Source organism: Anabrus simplex, chromosome 13, assembly GCF_040414725.1.
Source record: "Anabrus simplex isolate iqAnaSimp1 chromosome 13, ASM4041472v1, whole genome shotgun sequence".
NCBI classification, from domain to species: Eukaryota; Metazoa; Arthropoda; class Insecta; order Orthoptera; family Tettigoniidae; genus Anabrus; species Anabrus simplex.
The window spans coordinates 33,450,236-33,472,147 of record NC_090277.1 but is presented as its reverse complement, the minus strand read 5'-3'; the positions used below and the strand labels follow the sequence as shown (position 1 = coordinate 33,472,147).

General features: G+C 38.2%; 1 protein-coding gene across 1 annotated transcript in view; it reads right to left on the bottom strand.

The window, feature by feature from the left end:
• LOC136884811 (zinc finger protein OZF-like) overlaps window positions 1-14,282 on the bottom strand; it is a 45,626-nt gene extending 31,344 nt beyond the window's left edge. The window contains exons 1-2 of the mRNA XM_068230096.1: window positions 14,143-14,282; window positions 11,295-11,405 (exon numbers count right to left, since the gene is read on the bottom strand). Of these exons, the coding sequence (XP_068086197.1) occupies window positions 11,295-11,360 (66 nt within the window). The 5' untranslated portion in view covers window positions 11,361-11,405; window positions 14,143-14,282. The remainder of the gene's footprint in view (window positions 1-11,294; window positions 11,406-14,142) is intronic.
• Between the last annotated feature and the right edge of the window lie 7,630 nt (window positions 14,283-21,912).

Sequence of the window (21,912 nt, the reverse complement as noted above, 5' to 3'; positions counted from 1 at the left end):
AAGAAACGAAATAACATGGCGCCCGCCAGGTCACAAACGACCAGGACGGACACCAAACAAATAAACGACATCGCACCCAAGAAATAACAAGGCACGGTAAAGAAATAAATAGAAATCAATTTACCTGATCGACACGTCATCCTCATTCATCCTCACATTCATTCAAACAAACAGCATTTTTGCCCTCCTAGGCAAACAATACCAGCAGATTGGTATGAGTAAATAAATCAAGGCAACTCGTACAGTGCAAGTCATCATTTCACAAATTAGGTCTCACAATAATTATAGATACTTGGCTCAGCCAGTGCAATTGGCAGCAGGACGTTCGTGACCCCACGGTCAAACGTAGAACCATCACACACACACTGCGTACGACCAGAATGGATTTCCCAGCCGACACGCAGGGCATACCTCAAAACGATGGCAAATATTTCATAGCGAAGCTCATCAAAATAAACAGAGACTCAGCTATTAATGCACCACAATCACGTCCACAACAGACACACCAACCATTCTCGCCCTGAGTACAAAGATGCGTATCGGTCGGCCATTATACGAAGAAAAGAATAAAGAAAACAGAATGCAGAAATAGTATCATTTCAAACTATTAGGGTACCTTCAATATCAATCATGAAGGCATGATAAAGAAGGTCTGCTTTAAATCTATGAAACACCCATTTGAAATGTAAAAATGCCACTCCTGTGTGTGAGGGCTCCATGATTAAATTAGCATGCATGAAGACAACAAGATTCTCTCCAAGGAGATGATATTAAAAGAGTCTCGCCGAAATAATGATCCTTCGTGCTCGCGACTGAGGGAGCTGCCCTCTATCGATTGAAAGCCGAAATTCATAAGTCACTTGAAGCGAGGCAGATACATATTCTTTGAGACATGGGTAAAATCATTTTAGAGAACATGCTACATTAGCATGTTTCATGGTTGAGATGCACAGTATGGAAGACTTGACACATTTATTGTTCTTTGCCTCAGTGCTTAGACATTCCTGTTTTCCTGTAGGTGACAGCTCAAAAAATCTGCAACAGGCCACAATTATTATTATTATTATTATTATTATTATTATTATTATTATTATCATCAATATTCTGAATGGCTAAATTAAGATGAGAAGGAACAATCCTTGAACATTTTGCTTCATGCTTATTCTAATAGCAAGACTCTTCCTTAACCTGGATCCGCCCAGCGTGCCATATATGGCACGGCAAACTACACCGTTTTCTTGGACTCTTATTATTGAAACTGCACGCACTGTTTTGTTTACTACAATATTGCCGTGTTCAGAGAAGACTCGCCGAACATCTTATGTAGTTTATTTTAGTATATCGTACTCATTGGTACGATGCAGCTACATAAAAAAGAAGTCTTGTTTTCACGAGTGCCACTAATAGCTGCACCCTTTGAAGTAAGTAATTCCTGGTTTACTTCTATAGTTATTTATATGGAACCAGTTGTGCTATATTTTTTTCTAACCTCCTTATATGTATGAGGATTAGCTAAGATATGTCTTGGTGATGATAGGTGTCCTTTCATTTGAAGTAGAAATTTGGTGGTACTTATCTGGCACGCTGGGCGGAAGTGCTGTCTTTCTGTCCGGTATAACTCGGCGTATAATTGTTATAGTTCCGATTTTCCTGTCCGTTCATTAAACTTTTCTTTATCAACCTAGCAACGCACGATAGTGTAGGCTGTAAATCATGTGATTTACTTTAACAAGTTTTAATCACACAGTAAGTATTTCACATAAAATTGACACTACGTTGCGGTTTACTTGTTGAAATGTATCTTTTATGCAGTTTTTCATCCTGTCTTTTCATATGCTTCACATTTATGGGTTCATACATTTTTCTAAGAGAATTTCATTGTGAGAAGTACTCAACTGTTTGGAAAAATATGAACTTTCCGACGTAGAACAGGTATTTATGGAGCCTCCAGACACTGCAGTTTTGTCGGATGATGACAGCGGAGATGAAACTGGAGGTGGCTTCGCCGATAATTTACCTGGTAGGTACCCAGCTTCAGCGAGCTAATGCATAATGCATGGCAGCTGAAACACACATCTCGAGAAGACATTTTTCACCTTGATTTTCAACGAGCAATTGTCCAGACTTATCTTAAATGCTACAAAGCTGCTCCCTTGTTCAGTAGATCTCATTGTTTTGGTCATAACGCAGTACAGGAAGTTTGGTACGATGGAATGCATCACTGGCTTTCTATAATTCCAGGAGCGAAGAGAAAATTGCCTTGCTAGGCCTAGAACCTAATGTACAAAGTGCAATGTAGATTTATATGTAGACTGTTTTACTTATTATCACTCGCACAAAGGTAATAAGTAGTCTGTACTTGCCTTTCAGAACATCACCGTTAGTGCAGTACTCACACAAACAGGTGACTTATCTCTGTACATACCGCTGCTATAATTCCTCATACAGACTGATTGTCTCAAGAGGTAATAAGTGATTTGGGTAACTTGTGATATTTTAGCATTATTATTTAAAATATAAATTCATTTCCTCATATTATTGACAACTCAGGTCATTTACTACCCCGATAAAATCATCCCTAGCACCAAAAATCTAGGTATTTTTAATAGTTCCGGAACAACATTACTTTTGTAATATATGCAAATATTAAAAAAATTTGTATACTGATGATTTACAAGAGAAAGTATTGATAAAGGCATATCTGTAAGCCAAATGCGGAATAAGATCCAAATTCTCATATGTGAATATATGTGCCATATATGGCACGGGCCTTTTCTCGGAAGTTATATGTCGAATAAATAAAATTAAAACTTTTCTGGGATCTTCATATGCACATTATCCAATGCTAAGAGTTGCAAGATGATTCTCAAAAAATAAAATCTTGGGCGGATCCAGGTCTGGGGCTGACGGAACAAAAATCACCATCAAGGAGGTGAACTAAAAGTGAACCAACACTCAAATCAGATAGCATTTTTGTATATCATGTAATAAACGCAATAAACTGATGATTGTTTATAAGAGTGCATTTAGTATTTTGTACTGCATAAATAATGGAGGAATCTTCCAGACAACTTCAGACCATGCTGCCAATAGAGGCAAACATGGACACTGCACTAATGCAATTGTATTCTTTGAGTACAAGAAGAAATGTCTTGTTAAAGGAATAGATACATACATACATCTTCATTTTATTAAAGGAATAGGTACATATACACACACACACACACACACACACACACACACACACACACACACACACACACACACACACACACACACACACACACACACACCCCTTCATTATAGACTTATTCCTTTTGGTATTCAGTCTGCAGGCCTTTGTGAATGTACTAATCACCACTATATCTCTTATCCTTAAATCATTGAAAACTGAGTCCAATCATCATCACCTTGGTCTCCCTGCATTCCTGTTACCCTCCATGGCAGACACCATCATTCTCCTAGGTAACCTATCCTGCTCCATTCTCCTCACATGACCCCACCAAAATGTGCTTCATGACTACAGCTCCATCCATTGAGTTCATTCCTAACTTAGCCTTTATATCATATCAAGTACACTCCTGCCGTTGTTCCCAACTGTTTTACCAGCAACCATTCTAAGTAAATTCATGTCTGTTACTTCTCAGATGTGAATATTTTATCCCGAGTCCACCCAGCCTTCTCCGCTGTAAAGCAAAGTTGGTCTGAAAACATGCCTATGTAAAGATAGTTTTGTCCAGGAGCTTACTTCAGTCTTCCAGGATACAGTTGATTGCAACTGTGGGCAGACTGCATTACCTTGATTCAAGTTCATTTACTATATTACCAGCCTGGGAGTACACACATCCTAAAGCTATGAAATTATCTACCTGTTGCAACTTCATATCCCCAATCTGACATTCAATTATCTTGGATGTCTTACCTACTGACATCAATTTAGTCTTAGAAAGGCTAATTTTCATACCATACTCATTGCAACTATTTTCAAGTTCCAAGATAGTACAATGCAGGCTTTTGTCACAATCTGCCATTAACATAAAGTTGTCAGCATATGACAGATTGCTTACTAAACTTTCACCTTACTGTATACCTTCCTGCTGCATTACACCTTTTAGCAGATGATCTATGTAAACTATGATCAACAAAGATTTTTCAAAATTCTGGCCAATACAGAAAATACGATCCTGACAGCCCTTTATGACCAGGAACCACACTGCCTTCATCCTACTTCCTCTGAACCACTGATTTCACCCTCCCTTCCAAGATGCCAGTGAACACCTTGCCTGGTACAGTGATTATTAAAATACCTTGATAATTGTTGCAATACTTCCACTTTCCTTGCTTAGAGGTAGGTGAAATTACAGCTTTCATCCAATCTGAAGGTACCTAACTAACACTCCATGATAATCTTATTTTCTAAAGCCATTTCAATCCTTCCTTCACAATATACATTATCATTTCAGGTCTAATTCATTTATTCCTGCTGCTTTATGAAATTGGAGTTTACCAACCATCCTCTCCAATTCCTTAAGAATTATTTCACTAAACATCATTGCCCTCTTGAAACAAGAGTTGGGAAACAATAGGGATTGCAAGTAATATATGACACAACGATGTTGCAGAAAATATACTATGTTCTATGTCTGAGAAAATTATTTGTGAGCACTAATTTGAAGAGTATGATGTACTTCAAGAATGGGCTAGATGGTATTGTTGAAGAAAGACATTATGAAGGGGCTATTGGTAAAGGCTACATTCTACCTCATCGGGGTGTAACTATGCGAATTAGGAGCATATTCGACGCATCCAGTAAAAGGAAGTGGAACTTGTCACTGAATAACTGTATGACAAAGGTCTGAACTTAATCAAACTTATTCCCTCTGTTCCGTTCAGCTTTAGAGAGAGGTCAGTGGGTGTGATCTCGGACATAAGAAAGGCATTCCTACAAGGGTCAGTAAAGAGGGTTGATCAATTTCTGTGGTGGGAAGATCATACTCATACGAGCTTCAAGGTCTTTCATCATAGCCGAGTGGATAGGAAGGTGGCATGCATTTTTCAGGGACAGAAGACTCTGTCTCCCCAGTACTGGGGCTGCTAGGTCTTGTCACAAAAAAGTTACAAAATTCATAACAAACCTGCAACAAGTTGAAGTATTTTATCCATCTTTGTCCCCATTGATTTCTCCTGTCCTGTGTCTCTGATGCCAAAAGTTCTGTTGCAAGACACTTGGGAGCAGAAAATAAGTTGGGACACAGAGGTACTATTAGAAACAAAAGGCATCTTCCTAAAGTAGAATGAACAATTACCTCGATAAGCTTGTATCACTACACCGATACGATTTACCTTGGCTGACTCTAAGGAAGTTTTATTAACTTCATACATTCTGTGATGCTAATAAATATGCTTATGTTGCAGTCATATCGTCGAGAAGAACGCATCACAATGAAATCAGTCTGCAGATAATATTTGCAAAAGGTAGGGTAGCACCATTTAAGAGAACTACAACACCTTGACTAGAATTACTTTCCTGCAATATTGGTGTTTGAATGTTAAAAACTATAAAAGCCTCAGGCTCGATGTGCACTGCTATCTTTGGACACTGCATTCATAGGGATAAAGAAGGGAGTCTGCACAAAATACAGTGAAGGAAATACTGACTTTCTCCCACAGAGCAGAGTGGCAGCATTTACAATGAAGACTTTATCCAGCTGATTTGCCTTCACAAGGTTGTAACGTGGATGAGTCTTAGAGGAATCCAAGTGGTGGGAAGGTCCCGGTGAAGCTGGGAGAAGAAAAGTGGTCTTGCAGAGAAGTTGCTGTGTAAGAAGAGGAAGTTAATCGTGAAAGAGATAAGGAAACTGTGACTTATGCTGTCCCCTATGGGGAGCCTCCTTGGTATCTGGAATAATCTTCTTCTATATCAAGATTGCCACAATAGTCACCTGGTTGTTTCAGTTTACTAATAACAAAAGAAGGAATGTGAGAGAAACACTTGTGGGAGAGACAATGATGGATGAAGTAAAGGCATCAGGAAGGTTACTCATTTGATTAGTTCAAGAAGAAATTTCTGGGGGAGAAGGGATTTCCAGCCGGAAATCATTTTGAACAATATAAAACTGTGAAGGAAATTTGTCAGTATATTGATAGGAAAGATAGTGAGGACTTCATGTGCCCTATAGTAATAACAAGTAGTCATCATCTGGTGCAACTTCTAATTAATGAGAAACATGTTAGAACATTACCCATTGCCACTCGCATGTTACTGTTGCACTTGCGAGAAAGTTTTTCGGTTATACAACCAGGATGAAGGAGCAGCTAGGCCATGCTGTCAAGATGTGCGAGATGAAAAACGGCACAAAGCTAAGAAGGCAGATGCTGATTCTGGACCTCTATCAGAAAACAGAATAGATGCTGTGGTATTTGAGGTGACAACTGTAGACCTTGCTGGATTCTTGTTACTGAATGTACGTAAAAAGGAAGGGGTGGATTATGCTCTTTACATTTGCCAAGGATAGGGCAGTGCACTTGGAACTGGTCAGCAATTTTGTAATGAATGGATTTTTACTGAGTTTTCAATGGTTCGTCACTCGATGAGAAAGACCAAAAGTGTCTACAAAAACAACGGAACAAATTTCACTGGTACAGATAATTTATTTTGAACTGTCAACTAAAACCAGCGAATACATTATAGGATTAACACTCCTACAGCAGGCTGGTGGGATGGTTGGTGGCAAAACCAGATTCAGGTAGTAAAGAGAAATTTGATATATGTCCTCGGGAGAGCTTCACTGTGTTATGAAGAGATGACGACCCTACTGTGCGAGTTAATTCCCGTCCTCTTACCTACTTGCCTGAGAAGCCTCAAGATCTCATTCAACTTTCACCTTGAAGTATTTTGCAAGACAATGTCTGCAGGGAATACTAGATTTAGATCAACTGGATTCTGTGAACTTATCAAGGAGATTTTGATTTTTACTATAGTTGCAACAAGATTTTGAGAAGAGTACCTAAGTCAGTTGATCCAGAGCAGAATAAGATGTCTACAAACACTGGAGAAGGTGATGTGGTGCTGGTTGCAGTTGATGGGAAGAACTGGATCGACTGGCCATTAACACGGGTGCTGGAAGTATATCGTGGGAAAGAATTGGAAGAGTTGGGAGGCTAGAAACATTGTGAGGTGAGATGACTAGTCCAAATCAGTGACTTCTGAAACTGCGAAGGATGATGCTGACGACTGTCCCATTACTTTCACTTGCATGAACAACTAACTCATCAGACTCCTCAAAGTGGTATTATGACAGTACGTCTACTGTTTCATGTGAATATAAAAACTGATTAAATCTAAGTGATTAACAATAAATGTGAAGTTGCTTTCAGTTAGAAAGAAAGTTTCTTGCAGGCTACGTGCTTTAGGAATTAAGACTGTAAGAAATTCTGAAGAGATATCTCCCTCATTAATCCTCCTATCAAAATAGTGTACATGAGCAGAAAGTTTTACAAATAGATTTCCAATGAAGTTGGTAGATTTCAAATAAGGTTGGCCATGTATATATCTTTTGAAGCCTCCGTGGCTCAGACGGCAGCACGTCGGCCTCTCACCACTGGATACCGTGGTTCAAATCCTGGTCACTCCATGTGAGATTTGTGCTGGACAAAGCAGAGGCAGGACAGGTTTTTCTGTGGGTACTCCAGTTATCCCTGTCATCTTTCATTCCAGCAACACACTCCATACTCATTTCATAGCATCTATTACTCAGTAATATAAATCACTTTGGGAGTTGTGATTCCATCGTAATACCAGCCTATATCTGATTCATTCATTACATCCCTGACCTGGTCAAAGACTGGAAAACAGATTGTAGGTTTTCATTTTCATGTATATTTTTTGGGAGAGTAAAATCACTCTTTCACTCCTCACATAAATCCCCAGTCACTTCACGGATGGTGAAATGATATTGAACTTAAACAATATCCATTTATAAGAGGATTCTAAATGTGGGTTCAAATACATCCAGTATTTTTTCAACTACAAGAACTCAAACAACAACAAAAAGGAAGACAAGACCCCTGAGCTAAAAAATATTTAGATATCATTATTACACGTGAAATGGAAAATTGTAAAAAATGCTGTTAAAATAATCAATATATAGATACATAGTTGTTACAATTTTACTTATATAGACAACAGTCATTACTAACATGCATGGCTTATTATTCTATGGACTAGAATGATGCAGCTTACCATGTCAATATATCCTGTCCTACCAGATTCTTCTCTAACTAGTGCAATGTTTTCCCCAGAAATTTTGTCAGCTGTACTAAAACGGATATGAAAAAAATTCTATTTATTCTCCTCACGGCATTCACATTAACAGACAGGTAACATTAACTGCAAAATTGGACTATTTTAGTGTTATTACCCTGAACAAGACACGGAGGATTTTGAACTTCTAGTGTTGTTCTGCTCATTGCTGTGGAGTGCCATACAGATTTGTAACGGTATGCAAAACTGCTAAACATATGAACTCCTATGTAATTATGCTGAAAATAATGACTGATCATTTAACTAAACAGTTTTTTTTTTGCTAGGGGCTTTACGTCGCGCCGACACAGATAGGTCTTATGGCGACGATGGGATAGGAAAGGCCTAGGAGTTGGAAGGAAGCAGCCGTGGCCTTAATTAAGGTACAGCCCCAGCATTTGCCTGGTGTGAAAATGGGAAACCACGGAAAACCATTTTCAGGGCTGCCGATAGTGGGATTTGAACCTACTATCTCCCGGATGCAAGCTCACAGCCGCGCGCCTCTGCGCGCACGGCCAACTCGCCCGGTCTAAACAGTTTTACAGTATGTAATTAATGCATATCCAGGTCATGTTAGCTGGGCAGTCTGTAAACACGGCAGGGCACTACACCCACTTAAGAGGTCTTAGGGAAAGCACTGTAGTTGAACATATACTTACTACAATTCTTTTATCACATTAACATCATGAACTGCCCTATCACTCTAAACCCCTAGACTTGCTCCTAAACTAAATCAATGAAATCCTGCAGGAATTCATTTCTAAAAAAATAACATTCCTTCAGTTGTGGTATATTTCACAGGACATTAGTACAGCTGTTGCAGCACCTACAGCCACAAAATCAGGTCAGGTGATACCAGTGTTTTAATATCATGGTGGAGATAGAGGTGGTCAACTAGTTTGCCATTAACTGGTTTTTAAATGCTGTATAAGGTGACTTTTCATTTCAATGCAGTGCTTAGCCACCTCACAATCCACACGAGCCCTGCAAATTCCTCACCCTAACAGGGAATAAATTTAGTACTCCACTAGATTTATCCATCGGTACAATTTCAAAAGCAACATTGAGGAAGCCTTAAGAGTATTGTGACAGTGAAAAATCCAATTACTAAAGTTGACCATCAATGTTACAAAATCTTATCAATCAGGAGAAAAGATGAGTAAAATCAATAATAAGCAAGCTCCCCATATAAACGTAAATTTTAATCTGTTGGAAAATAATATAGAATTATCAATACTGCATTAATGGCCTAAATCCCCACATCATGATTTTAGGCAAAAAGGAACCGACCAATCACAATCAGTAATGTTATTATGAACAGTAACCTAAATGTCACTGTAGTAGTTTTACCTAATGAAGAAAAAATCCATAGCAATGATAGGATCCCAAATCAGCACTCAGTTTCAGGTACTGATATCTCAAACTCATTAGAAATCTTACTGGGACCTTTTAGGTAAGATAAAGGTGCCCATTCTCTAAAGAATAGGGCCTGCTCAGTTAATTTACACTGAAAATAATTAGTGGTATGTAACCAATCATCAGTGAGGAAAGTAACGGGAAACTACCTCACTCCTCATTTCCCTAGTACACCTCTTCAGTGATGCCTAGGCCATCTATGACACCTGATGGCAGAGCTATTGAGGATGCCACCAACGGAAGCACTGACGGACTGAACATACATACAACCAATCATTAAACTATCTGTGGGGAAAAATAATGAATACAAGGTTCCAATGCCTACAATTATCCACTATTTCCAATAACAATGCATGACATCCAGCATATAATATAATATGGTTGATGGTTTGGTCCGCCCTGTCAATATATTTTCAGTTTCTAATTTTATACAATTATTTCACACTTGTACAAGTTTCAGAAGTCCCAACTCTGTTCATCAGCAATTTGTACATCATAAATCAATATTCCCCACATCTTATGATCTAACATTATTCAGCTATAAATTGTCAATATATAACATAGCTTTTAATACATACATACATAATGATCATTTCCTAATAATGTTTGTTGTAATGGAACACTTTAAAACACTTATAAAAAGTTCAACTGGTTATTCTTATGTTATGTAACACTTTAAAACATGTACCAAAATGTCTGATTGTTTCCTTAGAAAATTCGATGAGCGATAAAATGTTTCTTGCTACTGTTCGTTCCTTTGTAGTCCACTTAAGCAAAGACCTATAAAAAATTAACTATTGTACTACCAACATTAACATTATTGTTTGTTATTATTAGAACACTTTCTAGAATGAACTGGTGTACAACTGAATTATTTGACTCGTTAAGATCTAAATGTGTAATTCATTATATCACGTCACATGGAATCTTGCTATGTAGGTATTGGACTTGGAATTTCGGCAGAGCGGAACAAACCTCCCGTTATGTCCTTGGAATCGCAGCTATTATTTGCTCTTCTTATCGTAAATTATCAAAGCGGAGGAAGACTACCCACTCATCAGATTAACACTCAATGATTCTATGTCGTGCAAATTAGCTTTAAAGATTTCAAAGCACTAAGATGACGGATATTGTTCCCGCAAGAGGCTAATGTATTTGAGAACCTTTAATACAATCACGATGATAAAGGATTTAATATGCCAACTTGAAACCAGTAGGCAAACCCTCCAGAACCTGAGCTACTCAGACTGCCATTTTTTGTGACAAGAGCTACAAAGCAAAGAGAGATGAAGAGAAACCCACTTCTGCTTCAAAACCTAACAAATCAATTCAGTTTTCAGACATGGTGTGCCAAATAAAAGGTGCATACCTATGAATTCTGCATTTATGAAATCATAGAAATATATTTAGTCAATTAGTATACAAATATATATGTGCCTTACGAATAGACACCAAGATACTCATATGTCTGTCTCCTGAACATCAGATAAAAGTAGAGTTATTTAACCAGTTAAACTCAGACGATTGCTAAGGGATTAATTGTAATCACTATAAAGTTACCCAGAATGATACTCACGAATGACGTATTTGATGCTTCCTCAAAGCAGATTGCTTCCTCTTTGATCTTTACTTCCATGTCCATTTTAAATAGTGTTTTGGGATGTAGATTACTTCCACAGACCTTGCACTGAAACATGAGCAATAAACACTATTATTGCTGTTTTGTAGTCGATATTGCGCTCATAGCCACAGGACCACCAGATTTACCTGGAAACTGAACCTCAGGGAAAAATATTTTTAATGAAAGAACATCGCACACCCACAGAATGAGATTAATTTGTACACCCCTTGTGAAAAGCCTGTGACTATGCAACTTGCATATCATTCACTACACTGGGCATCTAATGACTGGTTTGATGTACCTCCCCATACTACCCTATCCTGTGCAACGCTGTTGATGTACTCTAATCTGTTCATTACATTTTGTCTTCTATACCACAACTGATCTTGCTTTTTTTCACGATTTGTTTTACATCACACTGACACACACAGGACTTATGGCATTAAGGATAGGAGTGCAAGGCAAGTGACTGTGGCCTTGAGTAAGGTACAGTCCCAGCATTTCTTTGGTGTGAAAATGGGAAAAAACAGAAAACTTTCTTTAGGGCTGCAACTTCCTTCCTACTCCTTGCCCTTTCCTATCCCATCGTTACCATAAGTCATATCGGTGTCAGTGCGATGTAAAGATAATTTTAATCATGATTTTTAAATTCTACAACCAAACTTTCAAAACTATTCATTTCTTGCTCAATTTGCAGGGCAAATGATCTGCTTTTAGCCACTGTGAAAACACAATCCCCATCCCTCCTCTAGCTCTATTGGCTGTGTACATTTTGTACTGCTCAATATAAACCTCACTGTCTTTACACTACAGTCCAGTGGTGGTTCAGATACAACATAAAATTTGAAAGTCACTATCAGGAATGTTCTGATATAGTTCATTCAGTTTTGTTTTCAATCCACAAACCTTCACATAGTAAGTGGTAAGCCCAGTCATATTCATCACACTTACAAATTATGTAAATCATCCTGGATGTTAATGACAATTGTGGGTAAGCACTGTGCCCTTTGTATTTTAATAAGCCAGTTTCTTACACAGATATAGCCATACTTCTTTCACTGCACAGTCCTCACCTGGACTAGCAGATCCTTTAAGAGCTACCATAAAATATGTTGAATTCAGTAGGAGTTTACCCAGATTCCTTATTGATCCAACAAGTTATTTGATAGAGGATAGACAGGTACATTGGCAACTTTATCCAAAACATTAGAAATATTATTGATTATGTTACAATATACACTGTATATTTGTTCCAACAAACAGTCCCGAAACGGCTACGAACTCCTTTGTTACAACAAAGAGTTCCGAACTGGCTATGAATTCCTTTCTTACAACAGTTCTGAACTGGCTAAAAACTACTCTGTTACAACAAACAGTTCCAAATTGGCTATGAAATCCTTCAAAATTATCTTAATGAGCATACATGATTCAGAATGCTTCCAGAACTGATTGTTAATAATGATTTGTTGGAATTAGCAAATGGCAATTGTGAACTTTATCAACGCCATCTACAAATTGTTACAATATGTTTAACGATGGATGACCTCACTACTCCAGTGAGAAAAACTGCATGTAGTCACACGATTTACTGGTCGAATCAAATGTGCATATATAGAACATGCAGTCCCTGGTATTGAACGCGAACTGCTGGCAATGGCTCTGAAATGGTTCTGAACGTAGTTAGACCAGCATGAGTTCAGGACTCACAGCCCAGAACCAGTTCTGAATTTCTGTTCGAACAGCATGTATACTACTGCGCATCAGCAGGCTATTCAGAATCAATTCGGTAACATGATGGAACAAATTTGCATGTATTCACTAAGAATAGTAGCTTGGATATATTTAATGTAGACAGCCTGCAGTCAGCTGAAAAACAGAATTATCTGCCGATGAGCTTTTGTGTTTATATAGGAACTGAACAATAAATCTTACCTTATTTCCTATCACGTAACGTACGACATTAAGTCCCTTATGGAGATGTACAAGACTGAGACTCGTTTGGACACGGTGTAAAACGTGTACCGGTATGTATGTTCAGTCCGTCAGCGCTTCCGCTGGTGGGATCCTCAACAGCTCTGCCATCAGCTGTCATAGATGGCCTAGGCATCACTGACGAGGCGTACTAGGGAAATGAGGAGTAAGGTAGTTTCCCGTTGCTTTCCTCACCGAGCCAGAGTTGCTATTACATATCAGTCTGCCAAGCCCACTGAAATGCATCAACCGACCCTATGAGCAACATTATCACACCATTCATAGCAGGAACTGGCTGCATAAGGAATTGGCATTACTAGCATCGCTCATACCTCAGTCACTTTCATATTGTCAAAGAAAATGATAAGACAGAGACAGATCTATGAAAGTAAAAAGATTGATCTAGCCTATACCAGAAGACATAGTGCACTGTAAACACTAGGTCCTGCCAGCAAAGGCATGTGTTAAACGTAAGAAACTGCAATTACCTGATGTAGAAAATCTTAAGAGAAACAGCACAATCCATAGTATAAACCAGCGCAGGCAGTCGCAATATGTCCGACATGCACAGTACAAAACAAATTATTCGATCATTATGTAACGACAAGCCAACCACTTCGAAAGTAAACCACAAATAGCGAATAGGGATCCTCACAAATGTATAACCAGTGCGTCGTTCTTCGACCGTATACATACAGTACACACCAGGTATCATTCACCTATCTCCAGCTAACTACTGCAAATGGATATAAGACAAAAGTCATCTGGGACGACTAAGACCAGCCATTACACACAGACCACAAGACAGAAAATAGATGGCGTGCGTACCTACCGAGAGACGAGAGACTGTTCTTTTCTGTTCGTGAAGTTGATTTGGGAGAGACGGGAGACGAATGGGAATCAGAAGCGTACACCACCAATTACCACGATGCTCAAGGGCTGTCTAGCATACAAGCAGTGACGTGCGCGAATGACGCCTGGAATCGCGAGAATCGGTTCCTACGACTCCGCGATCGCACTCAATGTCGCATGCGAGGAATCGGTTCTCGATGACGTCACCAGAGTGTGCTGGGCGCACCCACTAGAGTGAGTCTTCCGTATATAAGTAGGGCAAATTCGAACGTACAATATTTTTGTATACAGTAAAATGTCTTATTGGTTGTCACGAATGAATTATGCCACATAATAATTAAATAACAATTTATCCTAGTAGTCTGGACATCACATTACACATTTCGACACTGTGTGTAGCAATGGACATTGTTACCGTAAAGTGGGGTGAATAGAAATAAACCAGGAAAGTTTAGTAATTTACTGTAAATAATACTGTAATAGTTGCAATTTAAAATTTGTTGGATATATTTGTGAAATAACATATACTGAAGAGTAATTCATGTTTCATAGGTGTGTCCACACTGTTTTGTGGAAGCCATTATCAAGTAAAGTGGAGCCAAATTTGAACGAGGAAATTGGCGCGGGAAAACTTCATTCAGACAGCAGGTAAAATGTTGACATGGGCTAACCTTATTTTATGAAATACTTAGTCTTATGTTTCATAAACGATATCATAAATATGGCATTATAATATTTTTACATGCGTTTGTATATCTAACCTCAATTTATTTTTCAGCACAAATTGTCAGTTTACGGGGTGAATAGAAACAAAGAGTTTCATCACGCCCCCGAACTTATAAACACGATCCTAGGAGCAAGTGCTATCACAAACACAGCCGAAGAAGCAATCCAGGCAGAAGTGGATGATATCACAAACAATGGCCTCCGCTATAGGACGCAAGCAAGAAACATAAAATAAAATATTTTGTATTGTACCATCATTTGACTTGAAAGGTTACCGGTACCATAAAGAAAAAAGGTGGACAGACAGTATTAACTGCAGAAGAAGAAGAATTGATTGAAGATAAAGTATATGTGCTGAATGGGGTTACTCAATGGACCCATATGATGCGAGGATTATTGTAAGACAATATCTTAATTCTCGTGGGAAGATTGTAAAGAAGTTCAGAGACAATATGCCTAGCTGGGACTTCATTTGTTTTCAAATTGAGCATTTTATACAGGACAGGCATATATGTTTTAGTAGGCATTTTATGCACAGAAATAACATTTGGCATTGAATTTTAGAAATATATCTGAATGTTGTAAACCTTTACTTAATTTAACCTACTCATGTTGTACTGAATTTATTGACAAATACACATAAAATTTGAGAAAGGATGTTCAGGTTATTATTCTACCCCACTTATAGCATTAATATCAGATATAGACCGTTTCCAATCCCCCAAATGAAGGTACAAAAGCAACATTACGGTAATATGTATGCCTGTTGCCATTCCCCCACTGGCGGGCGAATAGAAACAGGCATGTTTTATAAAAATATTTTGTGAATGGCAACCGCTAGGACAATGAAAATTTAGCCTACACCCATACATTGCCACAAACATAATTCATGTATCTTTCGTAAAGCGTTGTCCAGAAAATTTCAAATGTTAAAATTGTTTCTATTCACCCCATTTGCGCTTATACTTATTTTTCTAATGTGGTTTTCAAATATCGCTAATATAAACGTATGAATCTGTGGAAATAAGTCACATTTTTAATAAGTACACAACTTGTTTCGTAGCATACCTGTCTTCCGTTACATTTAATTTGCAATGAACATTTCGTGCTACTGTCCGACTCATTAGCTGGATGGTCAGCGTTGAAGCCTAAGGTTCAAAGGGTCCCTAGTTCGTTTCCCGGCCGGTGCAGGATTTTAATCGCCTCTGATTAGTTCTTTTAGCCCGAGGACTGGGTGTTTGTGTTTGTCCCAACATTTTTCTCTTCATATTCAGACAACACACTACACTACCAACCAACCCAGGAACACGCAACGGTGCGTACATCCCTCCATACAGGGTTGGCGTCAGGAAGGGCATCCAGTTGTAAAACCCGGCCAAATAAACATGTGCGATATAGTTCGCACCCGCGGCCCCACAGATGTGGGAAAAATGGTAGAAAACGAAGAAGAGGAGAGGAAGAAGAAGATGAACTATCATACTACTGCTAAATACTATTATGAGAAACTGTCAGAATTACTATTAGTTAAGGTTCTCTCTTTAATACAATTGTATTTTGTTGAAACAGTAGTGTTATATTATGTCATAATCCCCATACAAGTTTTGATTTGTATACAATCCATACAATTTGATTAGTTTCAAACAGAGAATCATATTTTCTGATCAAATTACAGTCGCTTTAGGGTGTATAAGTCCAGGGCAGTACAATGGGAGCAAGCATGACTTGTAAAGTAACCTGGTTATAAACTAATACCAACGACATGAAAGATATAGACTGCTACCTGCCGACCATCTTTGAATCTATTTGAACTGCTGGCAGCCATGACACTTAAAGGCAAAACAAACGACAGTTGTCACGGCAGATTGGCTGTACTTGTATGGACGTACACATTAAAATTCTTTATTCATTATGTTTCATGAAATAAAACTTGCCTTAATTATGATAAATTTTTTTTTAAATATATGTATTAAAGATACCGTTGAAGTTGTGTGATGACAGTGTTTAGCCAATATGAATATTTCATTCGTTTATGGTCATGCGGAAATAGACTGTGTTGGTTGAAAGGTGGCTCCATTTTCCTCTTAAACATTAATATTTAATGAAATAATGTTAAATGGTCAAAGTAAGTCGGTTACTTAAATAACAATTAAACTAGAAGTGCATTCATAAGGTGTATTGTAATGATGCAATATTAAATCCTTATATCTCCGTTGTAGTCCCAGGAAAGGGGAGTGGTGTTGATTATTGTTTTAAGAGAAAGTACAACTAGGCTATCATCCTCTATATAACACTAACAAGAGAGAACGAATGGAAGGGACCCGAGAATTCGAAAAATGAAGGAATCGGCCAAAGATAGACAAGGGCCACGGAGGGCGTGAAATTGAAAGACTCCCTATACCTTGAATCCTCTAATATCGTCGGGATCAAAAAAGAACAAGACTTCACCAAGGGAGGACGGGTAGGAGAGACGAAAGTGAGAAGCCTGACACAAGAAAGTGGAAGAAATGCCAGGACTCAGTTAAGGGCCCCGTGGTCGCCAACCCACACTCCCAGCATCAATTATTGACGTAAGGACATGCAGAGGGCCAAACTGTGATTCTGATCATTATTTAATAATAGCAATAGTAAGGCAAAAATTGGCAATAGGACAGAGGAGACAACCTACGGAAAGAAAGAAATGGAATTTGGAAAAACTACAACAACCAGAAGGAAAACAAGAATTTCAGTCAAAAATGAATAATACTTTACAGACGATTGGACAAGTTTTTGGAATAGAGGAAAGGTGGGCAAAAGTTCAAAAGTGCATACAAAATGCGGCACAGGAAACACTGGGTATAGCCAAAAAGAGAAGAAATATTTGGTTCGATATGGAGTGTGAGGAAGCGATTGGAAAGAAGAATGCAGCAAGAGGAAAAATGTTACAGAGAGATACAAGGTCAAATAGGGAAAATTATGAGAAATGCAGACGTGAAGCTAATAACATCTGTAAGAAGAAGAAAAGAGAGATGATTAAGAAGAAACTAGAGAGTATAGAGACACAAAGTTTACAGAAGAGGACAAAGGAATTCTATAATGAAATTAATTATTTCAGGAAAGGGTATAAGCCAAGATTGAATGGCTGTAAGAATAAAGAAGGTAAGCTATCACAGAATGAAGAGGAAATAAGTGAAAGATGGACCGAATATTTCCGAGAGCTCCTTAACATGGAAAGAGAAGATGTGGAAGACAGTGAACGGCATATGGAGCAGAATGGATCAGAACAATGGATAAATGCCCCCACATTGAAAGATGTAGAAAATGCTATTGCAAAATTAAATAACCATAAAGCAGCAGGAGAAGACGGAATAACAAGTGAACTGATTAAAAATGGTAGCAAAGAAATGCTACGAGAGATCCATGAACTGATTATTAAGATTTGGGAGGAAGAGCGGATACCTGATGAGTGGAATACAGGAATAATTTTCCCAATATATAAGAAGGGAAATAAGTATGAATGCACTAATTATAGGGGAATCACACTACTGAATATCATCTATAAAGTGTTTTCAAATATCCTATTACAATATCTGACTCCATATGCTGAAGAAAGATTGGATGAAGTACAGTGTGGCTTCAGGCGAAATAGGAGCACAGTAGATCAAATATTTGTGGTACGTCAAACGATGGAAAAATGCTATGAGCATAATATAGATCTACCTATGTTGTTTGTAGATTTTAGACAAGCATTTGACAGTATATACAAGGATAAGCTATATGAATACACGAAGACAATAGGAATACCAAGAAACTGATTAGGATGTTCAGAATCACTTTAGGAGAAGTAAGGGCAAAGGTGATGGTGGATGGAAGAATTGGAAATGAGTTTGCTCTTAATACAGGAGTCAGACAAGGTGACGCACTCTCAGCTACTTTGTTTAATCTGGCAATTAACCAAGTCCTTGAAAAAATAATGGATACAGGGAATATTGTATATAAATCTAAACAAATTTGTGCATATGCAGATGATGTAGTGTTAATGGCCAGGAATGATAGATATTTGAAGGAAATGTTTCTTGAAATGGAGGAAGCAGGAAAACGGATGGATTGGAGGTGAATGACAGTAAATCTAAGTATATGCATGTGACTGTTATAGAGGGCAGAAGAAGTCAAGATAATCCGACAATAAACGGCCATAATTTTGAGAATGTTGAAGTTTTGAGTATTTGGGAACCATGTTGACAAATAATAATAGAATAAGTGAGGAGATACATCGTAGAATAATAGCTGGAAACCGGGCATATTATGCTAATCTTACATTATTTAAATCTCGTCTATTGTCTAAACTTACAAAATTCAAACTATATAAGACCCTTATTAGACCTGTAGTGAGATATGGCTCAGAAGCCTGGAACCTTTTAGTTGATGACGCAAATAAATTAAAGATATTTGAAAGAAAGATTATTAGACGAATATATGGCCCAATTGAAGACCAGAATGTTTGGAGGATAAGGACGAATGCTGAAATACAAAACATATTAGACCAGGAGGATATAGTAAGATTTATTGAGGCACAGAGACTGCGATGGCTTGGCCATGTGGAAAGAATGGAGGAAGATCGAATGCCAAGAAAAGTAGTTAAATCCCGAGTAGACAAAAGACGGCGACAAGGAAGGCCCCGTAATAGATGGAGTGATGAAGTTGAAGCTGACTTGAGGGCAATGAACATCCGCCCATGGAGACCAGCCGCTCAGGATCGAAGTAGATGGCGGACTATCGTAGAAGAGGCCAATGCTCACACAGGGCTGTAGCGCCGGATAAGTAAGTAAGTAAGTAAGGAGGATAATTTGAAACATTCCGTCAGCTTTTGTCCGCCATCTTGCATCGCTTACCTCAGTGCTGCTATCTTTACGGTACTAAACTTATCGTTGTGGTGGTGCGAAATTTAAAATCTACATGCTCTTTGATAGCTGTCATCCGCCATCTTTAATCATGAAAGCACCGTGCTGCTACCTTGCGGGTAATTCCGTCTGCTGTCATCCGTCATCTTTAATCAACGAAGCATCGTGCTGCTATCTTTAGCTACATACATTTAACACGTGGTGGCGGCAATTTGAAATTCTATCCCGATGCCATCTTTAATCTACTGAGCACCGTGCAGCTATCTTTGGCTACATACCTTAGAATTGTGGTGGCGGATAATGTAAAAAAATCCGTTAGCTATCATCATTAAACATAAATGCATTCGCGAACCTAACCTCTCATCTACTATCTTGAAGGAGACTATACGACACCTACTCCACCTCCTCCTCCGCCTCCTCCATCTCTGTCAAGGCATAGCTTTATCGAACACGCGTCGCGAAGGCAAGAGTGTGCAGCGATACTATTATTGTGCATGTTTAGACTTGCGGATTACAAAGGAAACATAACAAGATTAAATCGATGTTGATAACTGCAACATGTGATTAGAACATTGATTGATTTGTTCAGATCACTAAACAAGTGATCTAGCCTAGAACCGAACACTGTACAACATGTGTTTAGAACATGTCAGGGGATACCTTTGTTATAAGAAGATTAGATTGGAACATAACAAGAATAAAATCGATGCTGTTTACCTTAACATGTGATCAGAACATTGATTGATGTGTTCAGATCAATAAATAAGTGATCAAGACTAGATTCGAACACGGTATTCGATACAACATGTGTTTAGAACATGTCAGCGGATACCTTTGTCCTATGAAAATCAGAGTAAAACATAACAATACTAGAATCGATGCCGTTAACTTCAACATGTGATTAGAACATTGATTGATGTATGAAGATTAGAATCGATATTGTTAACTTCAACGTGTGATTAGAACGTTAAGTCAGATTGAAACATAACATGACTAGAATCGAACACTGCACTCGATGTTGTTAACCTCAACATGTGGTCACAACATTATTTGATGTGTTCAAAACACTAAATAAGTGATCAAGACTAGAATCGAACACTGTACAACATGTGTTTAGAACATGTCAGAGGATATCTTTGTTCTAAGAAGATCAGATTACAAAAGAAGTGATTAAGAATAGAATCGAACACTGTACTCGATACAACATATGATCAGAACATCGATTGATATGTTCACATCATGTCTGGGGTATACTTTCGTTCTACGAGAAAAAATAATAAGACTAGAATTCTGAACAGCTTGCGTAAGATAGCGATTGATTGTAACCTCCTTTTCCTCTTCCTGCTCTGTCAAGGCATAGCTTTATCGAACATACAACGCGATCTTATGCATATCACGTAGCTAACTCGCTCAGTAAACGATATAGCAACACTTCAATGATTTGCCTAGTACGAAAATCAAAAATACACTGTGCACATATCGCGTAGCTAACTCGCTCAGTAAACGATATATCAACAGTTCGATGATTTGCGTAGTACGAAAATAAAAACCATACTGCGTAGCTAACTCGTTCAGTAAACGATATAGCAACACTTCAATGATTTGCCTAGTGCAAAAAACCAAAAACACACAGTGCACATACTGTGTAGCTAACTCGCTCAGTAAACGATATAGCAACACTTCAATAATTTGCCTAGTACGAGAATAAATAAAACCATACTGGGTAGCTAACTCGCTCAGTAAACGACATAGCAAAACTCAATGATTTGCCTAGTACGAAAATCAAAAACACACTGTGCACATATCGCGTAGCTAACTCGCTCAGTAAACGATACAGCAACACTCAATAATTTGCCAAATACGGAAATAAAGAACCATACTGCGTTGCTAACTCGCTCAGTAAACGATATAGCAACACTTCAATAATTTGCCTAATGCGAAAATCAAAAACACACTGTACACATACTGTGTAGCTAACTCGCTCAGTAAATGATATAGCAACACTTCAATAATTTGCCTAGTACGAAAATAAAAAACCATACTGCGTAGCTAACTCGCTCAGTAAACGATATAGCAACAATTCAATGATTTGCCTACGAAAATCATAAACATACTGTGCACATATCGCGTAGCTAACTCGCTCAGTA